Source organism: Rhincodon typus, chromosome 11 (genome assembly GCF_021869965.1).
Source record: "Rhincodon typus isolate 14 chromosome 11, sRhiTyp1.1, whole genome shotgun sequence".
Taxonomy (NCBI): domain Eukaryota; kingdom Metazoa; phylum Chordata; class Chondrichthyes; order Orectolobiformes; family Rhincodontidae; genus Rhincodon; species Rhincodon typus.
This window is the reverse complement of record NC_063342.1, coordinates 70,234,114-70,242,196: the sequence shown is the minus strand read 5'-3', so window position 1 is coordinate 70,242,196 and position 8,083 is coordinate 70,234,114. Positions and strand designations below refer to the sequence as shown.

At 40.7% G+C, this 8,083-nt stretch overlaps 1 protein-coding gene across 1 annotated transcript in view; it reads left to right on the top strand.

Moving 5' to 3' along the window:
* cog3 (component of oligomeric golgi complex 3) overlaps positions 1 to 4,877 on the top strand; it is a 77,265-nt gene extending 72,388 nt beyond the window's left edge. Inside the window, exon 20 of the mRNA XM_048602538.1 lies at positions 2,019 to 4,877. Within this exon, the coding sequence (XP_048458495.1) occupies positions 2,019 to 2,048 (30 nt within the window). The 3' untranslated portion in view covers positions 2,049 to 4,877. The remainder of the gene's footprint in view (positions 1 to 2,018) is intronic.
* The last annotated feature ends 3,206 nt before the right edge of the window (positions 4,878 to 8,083 follow it).

The window sequence follows — 8,083 nt, the reverse complement described above, 5'->3', positions numbered from 1 at the left end:
AGGGTCCTGACCCGAAACGTCAGCTTTCCTGCCCCTCTGATGCTGCCTGGCCTGCTGTGTTCCTCCAGCTCCACACTGTGTTATCTCTGTTTATCAAAGCTTCTCTTCTTGCTCTCAGAACAATCACGAGAATAGCAATGTCAAGGGCACCATCTTTAAACAGTATGAGAAGAGTGTGCTGATTGGTTGGCACGTTAACTCTAGCAAGACCTTTGGCAATCAGAGTCCACTTGCTAACCAATCAGCACACCCTTCTCATACTGTAGAAACACATTGTTCTCCTTGACATTGATATTCTTGCAAATTGTCCTAATAAGCGCAAGATGAAAAGCTTCGAGAAAGCTTTTTAAAAATAGTTGAGTTCTCTACTAACAAACGACATTCTCATTTGTTTACTGAGCAAGTTTGTTTTTATTTCTGTGGCCCAATTGAGTGAAAGGTTTTAAATTAATCCCCAGTGGCATTGCTAGTCTTTATATTAATGTTGCCATCTTTACTATGTGCAGTATATTTTGCGGTTACTAATAATATGTGGTAGCTTTAAATTTCCACGTTTGCAAATGTACATTCTCTTTGAGTTAGAAAGTATTCAATTGCAAATAAAATGTGTTAAATCATAGAATCCCTACAGTGTGGAAGCAGGTCATTTGGCCCAACGATTCCACACCGACCCTCCGAAGAGATGAAGCTCCTATGATGCTGCTTGGCCTGCTGTGTTCATCCAGCTCTACACCTTGTTATCTCAGGCCTACCTCCCCCTATCCTATCCTTGTAACCCTGCATTTCTCATGGCTATTCCATCTATCCACACATCCCTGGACACTGTGAGCAATTTAGCATGGCCAGTCCTCCTAACCTGCACATCTTTGGACTGTTGGAGGAAACCGGAGCACCCGGAGGAAACCCACGTAGACACGGGGAGAATGTGCAAACTCCACACAGGCAGTCACCCTAGGGTGGAATCGAACCTGGGTCCCTGGGGCTGTGAGGCAGCAGTGCTAACCACTGAGCCACCCTGCTGCTGCGGGTTAGATTTTGTACTTTGTCATCCTTTCTGATTTAACCATCCACTAAATGTGCAGCACTGTTTGCTATGCTGACAGTTGTGGAACATGCTGAATGTATATTTGATGGATCCTTGTATGGGAACATTTTAACAGAAGTGGGAGCTATTAGCCTTGCGTTGACTGTCCCCCACTCTGCCAACCCCTTTACTGTAGACTCGTGGCTTCAGATAAAGTTAGACACCTCACATGCAGAGTTTATTTTACTACATTTGTTTCTAAGATCTATTTTGAAGTATATATAATTAGATAGAATGAATAGCAAATAGAGCATTTGGCCTGACAGACAAGTGTTGGTGTTTATGCTCTGTTTGATATGTTTTTAAGTTAATGGAAAGGGTCTCTCACACCTCTTCATGAAACTAAATGGTTTGCAGGATCTTGTATTTGATTTAAAGCTACACGCCTCCATTGTGTTTTAGCCTCAGTCAAAGCAAAGAGGCCAGCTCTTCTGAGGCTGCGTTCTGAGGAAGGGTCACTGGACCCGAAACGTTAACTCTGGTTTCTCTCCACAGATGCTGCCAGACCTGCTGAGCTTCTCCAGCAATTTTTGTTTCTGTTTCTGATATCTAGCATCCGCAGTTCCTTGGGCTTTTATTTAAGCCAGCTCCTGACTTCTCAAACTGTCCTGAAGACTTAATTTCTTTTTATGTTCAAGAAATTTGTGTCCCAGTTTGAAAGTGAGAGATTGCCTTACTGAAAGGGTTGTGATCTCCTCGAGTCCTTGTTCAGTCTTTTCCTAGTCACTGAGTTACAGGAGTGATCTGAAGAGGAGAGGGTCAAATCTTGGGTGGTTACTTGGTGTAGGAAATGAAGTCCTCTTAAAATTCAAGGTATACAAATTGTTGGACCTATCTCATCCTCAATTCAGTTACGTTCGAACCAGGAACAGGTCAGAAATGTGCAAATCCTGTCAGAATGATCCTAACTTCATTTCCTCCTCTTTCTGTGCAGATAAATCTGCTATTGTCTGCTTCCAACTAGAGTCACTGTCACTCAGAGGAGAGAGAAAATGGGTTCATGTTCAGCACTTAAAACTGGACGTCAACTAGACAAGGGAAGAGCACTGAGTGAGTTGGAAGGTATTTGGAATGAAATTCTTTGGCTGACGAGAGGCTCGGGGAATACTGACTCTTAATTTTAGCTGCTGCAGAACGTCCCTGTCTAAAGGCTTATGGCTGTTTGCTGAAGAATTTGACCGTAACATGAGGTACTGCCTCAAAGCTACAGTCTGGTCTTAAACTGAGACACCTGTTTGCAATTCAGATAGAATGTGACCTGAGCTATTGTCAAAAAGAAACCTACCTGCCTACCAAAGACTGTGCTTCATCACTGAAGAGGCTGGGTTACCTGAAGTAGTTGCTCATTTCATGAAGCCTAAGGGTTTTTTTTTGTTTGTCTATACGTGTTTGCATATTTTCTATCATGGTGTGGGATTGTACATTAAACAGAGGGAATGTGATTGAAATTAGTACGGAAATGTCGGTGTCGGTTGCAAAGGTTATGTTAATGTTGATGTGATATTAAAGGGAGCATTGAAGAGGTGGGTGCTGGAGCAAAATTTAGTGACGACTCTTTGCGTGTTGGTATTGTGCATCCTGAAGTGTCTGCTTTTTTAACCCCGCGGTTGTTAATCTTAGGAGATGGGGCCCCTCCCATTTCAGAGATACAGTGTCCGTCACAGTTATAACAGATGTAGTGTCAGGCTCTTTCTACTACATCACCGTACTATCCTTCAGCTGCTCAACCACAGAAGTGGTGCTCTACTCTGACCTGTTCCATTGCCAGCTTTTAGGATTATGGTTATCGCCAGCTAATGTCAAATTAACAACTGGATTGAGACTGCACAAGTTCATATTGCTTACTCTCTAGAGTAAAGAGGAGATCCTTATCAGGCTGAGCTGTGGTTTAGCCCTGATCCCAAGGGTGAAAGATTAGAGTCTCAACATGATGTAAGTTCCTTATCAACCGTTTTCTCCTTCGCTCCACAGGGATCTTATGATTGAGGTGAAGTGGGAGCATTGTTTATGCATCATGGCCTCAGTCCAGCTCATATATAGGTCACCGATGGGTTTTTCTGTCCTCAAACGTTTCTGTTTTAGCTGTTTTGCCCCAGTTCATTGTAAGCTAATTGCTTTGTGTCCTAGCCTGGAGCCAATCGGGAAACTATAGTCTGCTCTGCTATCTGTGCACCTATCCACCTGATTGCTGAAATATTTGCAGTGTGAGTCACAGTTACATACACAAGTTGTAACTGTACTGTAGATTGACTCATGGATAACTTTATGTGGTGCTTTTCATTAGCAATGAATTGTATTTATGAATCACACTCCCAGATGCAAAGGTTTGCGTTGTAATTGTACAAATGAAGCCAGTCTTGTGTCTCATGTCTCAAGTCTCAAGCTTCGTCAAAGTTGTACATTCGAGATCTCCTGATGGATGATTCAACATTATCTGATTTAATGTTAACCATTCAAGAACAGTCTGTTAAGCGAACATTGGTAAATTTAGAATAAGGTCCCTCTATTTGATGAAGCAATGTATGACCCTGACCACTGCTGTAAGTTGCAATGTGATTTGTCTGAGGATTTTATTGCACCGCGATAAAGTTTAAGTTAATAAACACAACAACAAAGATGAAACCCAAACTACTGATCCTGAAATCAATGCATCAAGTTAGTTTGCAGTCTATCACTGAAAGAAGCAGAAGTTTTGTTTATCCATTTCTCTTTGTGTGTTTTAAATCTTGAGCTCCACTGTTAATTGGGTCAGTTTTCGGCACAAGTGTACAAGGAGTCATTTGTCAGTCTTTAACTGTTGTGTCTCCTGCCTGGACAAATGCTTATCATCTAAGATATTTGATTGGAAGTGATAAAATCATGGTGATGGTGTTGTGTGTGAGAGAGTTGAGATCATAGCTGAGAGCCAGCTTTAGTGAAATTCACGTGCTTTGGAATTGAAGTATTTGCTTTACAATAGAGGTCTTCACTGTACAACTCCCCATATCCTCAGTGAGTAAACCTGCGTGATCTGCAGGGAGCAGGAACTTCCAGGTGTTGGTATTTGCTGAGTTAGCTAATCTAAGGGAAGGTGGTCAGCGAGTAAAGTGATGAGCTTCTCCTCCTCCTGAGTGAGTATATTCGGGAATGATAACAGAGGACCAGAACCCTATGCTAACATGTAGTGGGAAACGTAAAACGTCCCGAACCAATTTAAATTCAGTAGTGATCTTTTTCAGATATTGTTCAGTTTGGGAGTGAGAGTAGATATTCTGTGGGGTTAAAATTCTAAACATGTTTTACTTTGGGGTCCATAACATTTTCAAGTTCCGTTAATGTCTGTTCCAACAAACAGATTTGTGCTAAAACAGCCTGATGTTGTGTAACACGAATGTATATGTTGTGAAATAACAATGATTTTCTCTATAAAATAACAGGGGGAAATGCACGATGTACATAGTTAGTTTCCTTGTATGTAATTAAATGACATTTTACTACAGTGTATATAATGGGGCCAGGGAGGCATCGATACATTTACTATGGAAGATATATCTGCATTTTATATTTTAGAAGTGTTTTTTTTTTTAAAATTTGACTCCTAGTTGATGCATTCAGTAGTCTATTCCAGAGACGGTTAGCGACAGTTAAAGCAATCAAATTTATTGATTCTTATTACATTATTTTGGTTTTGCTGAAGTGTTTTAAAGGGTTTACATATGTAAATTGTATATAACGAGAATAATAATATAAACATGCTTGCCTCCCCATTTTCTCAGTGCAATCTGATAGTTTTAATAAAATGTTTTCAAATAAATATGTGCTGCTTTTGAACTCATCCTTTTGTCTTAAGGTGTGTGCAGAATGGTTTTAACTGATCTTATTGCTGTACTTCTGTGTTTGAATCAACTACAACTTACATTTATAAATTGCCTGTAAAGTAATAAAGCATCTCAGAGTGCTTTAGAGGCATAATAGAAAATAAACTGTCACCCCAAGCCACGTGAGATATTAGTCCAGATAACCAAAGAGTGGACTGAGAAGTTTTATGGAGTGTTTGAAAGGAAGACAGTGAAATGAAAGAATGTAGAGAGAGAATTCCAGACATTAGAGCCTAAGTAACTGAAGGCCAGGTCTCCAACTGCTGGAGTGATTAAAAAAAAATTGATAAAAATTGATTTTAAAAAATGTGCAAGAGGGCAGAAAATGATAAACACAGTTTGGTTTGTGGGGCTGGAGAGAGTTGGCATGGGTGAAAGCATGCAATATAATTTTTACTCACTCAAATTATTGTATGAAACATTACTGCTAACTGAAGCCTTCATTAACGTATGTTAATGCAAGGGGCAACTAGAGTACAGAAGCTGGGAATTAAATATAACCAATGCTGGAAATATTTGATTCATCCTGCAACATCAAGGGAGGAACATGCAACACATCTCAAGTCTCATTTAGTCTGACAAAAGTTGGAGATTTAACAGTTTTTAAGCATTGCTGGATAAAGTCGCATCTTGCCAAACCTTTTTGTCCTCTCATCAGGACAGTTGACAAGAATACCCATTAAAGGGGAAAATCAACATTTGTACTGTGAGAGAGTGCTCATTCATTGGCAAGTGGACTCTGATTGGTAGAGGTGTTATGAAGAATGCATCAATTAATGAGGATAGATAATTGCTCAACTTTGTTTGCATTTAAACCGAGCAGGTTTTACTCTAATTGGTCAGGCATTTCTTTGGGAATTGAGCCAAGGATTTGCTGTTATCTATTTTGTTGAGTCGAAACAGAAACCTGTCCACAAAGAACAGTGCCCCGTGTATTTAAATATGTAGTGTCCACTACATGCAAGTACGCAATACTGCAAGCCCAACTGAATTGGGGATTGTCAGTGGAATTCTTCACACACTCCGAGTTATCCAGTAAATGTTGTCCAGTTTTACACAAGTACAGAGAGAAGGAAAGGGGCAGAAGTAAAAGGCAAGGTCTGTGACAGGATGAAAGACAGGACTGATCAAATGATGCAAGACAAGAGGGTAATGGAACAAGTGAAAAAACAAAACTGAGACTGGAGGTAGTGTAAATAGTGACAGCAGAATCGTGACCAGCAGCTGCTGTTTCTAGCTTAGAAAAGGGAGCAATGGTCATAATCTAAAATATTTGAACTCCACACAGGGTCCTGGTCGTCATGCCTCCTTTGAACTTTGTTGGACTAGTGTTGAAGGTAGAGGTCAACGTGGAATGGAGAATTAAAATGGCAAACAACAGCAAGCTCAGGTTCACACTCGTGGACTGAATAGAAGCGTTCAGCCCAATGTCAGGTTGGTCTCCCCAATGTAGGCAGGCTGTATTGTCAGCAGTTAATGCACTCACTGTACTCAATTGAAATACTTCCAAGTAATTCACATGGAAGAAGTTTTAGGGCCCTGGATGGGGTTGGAGTACAGTGGATCTACATTTGTATGTTGTAGAATCATACAGTGTAAAGGGAGGAGGTAAAAGGTGAGGTGTTGCACACACTTGCATGGAAAGGTGTTGTGTGGGAAGGGCTGAGTTTTGAGTGCTGTGGAGAGATTGCCCCTCCCTTTCAGCATTCTGAAGGAACTGTGTTCAATGGTGGCATTATGTGGCACCTGGTGGAGATGCTGCAGGATATTAATTTGTGGTAGGTGGAAAGTGAGGGCATGTAGTGCTCAAGGAAAGAGGAGAGGGGATGAAAGCAGAAGTGTTGAAACTTGGACAGACAGTTAAGGACTCCATGGTGGAGGGGAATCCTTGATTGAGGAAGTGGAGGACTTTATCAGAAGCACTGATATGGAAGTTGAAATTGTCAGATCATGAATTGGCAAAAATACAAAAAGGGAATCAATTCCATTATTAACCATGTTCAAAGTTTTATGGTGGGTTAAACCCACTGACTTCCCTGTAAGGAGTCCATTCTTGGTCATCTTCAATCAAAGTGGAATTAAATGCAAATATTTGCATATTCGAGGACCTAGTTTTCTGTGCATCTTCCGTGAAGTCAGAGTGTGGTGCTGGGCTGTAGAAATATGAGCTAACATCATCCTTCTTTGTAAAATCCATTTGCTACTTTTATCAATGACCAATAACCTGTTTGTGTCAGTAGCCAGTCATTTTATGAACAGAAGCTTTATTTTCCAAATATGTAACTATAATAGATGATGTGTATTCCACTGTATACAGATCTAAGGGTTTCTTCCAGGTCTGGTTAAAGCTATTTGCAGAGCTTGAATTTCAAAACACACGTAAGTTGAGCAGTAGAAAGCGTAGGATTGTATGATGTTGCTGAATTAATAATCCAGAACCGTGAACTAATGATTTAGCAACGAGTTCAAATTCCATCACGGCAGCTAGGGGAGTTAAATTCAGTTGATTTAAATGACATTGTACGTGAACTTGGAATAAAAATCTGGTGCCCATAATGATAACTATGAAACTGTTGGATTGTTGCAGAAATGAATCTAGTTTACTATTGCTCTTCAGAAGAGCAAATCTTACCTGGTGTGGCCCTGTATGTGACCCACTGCCAATTGGTTGATTCTAAACTGCCCTCTGAAATAATTTAACACGCAATTCGGTTTCATCAAACTTGAGAAGATTAAAAAAATCTGGATGGATCACCTGATTTCTACCAGGGCACCACATGACCAAGGTGCGACCTGCCCAGTTAACTCTGCAATATCCTTGTCACTGACATTTTCAGGCTTGTACAAAACATCCTGCAGGTTAATCAAGTTACAACCTGACTGACTTGATCTCGAGCAATGCTTGCAGAAGCAAGAGTTCCCTCTGGAAAACGTCAGAGTTCATCATCAAGAATGGTTTGGTAGCGATGAAATTAACTGAGTTGGCCAAGCGCTGAAGAAATGTAGAAACTAGGAGTAGGCCATCCGCCCCTTCGAGCCTGCACTGCCATTCACAATGATCCTGGCTGATCATCCAACTCATACACTTTCTTCCCTGTGTCCTTTGACCCTTTTAGCCCCAAGAACTATATTTTAACTCATT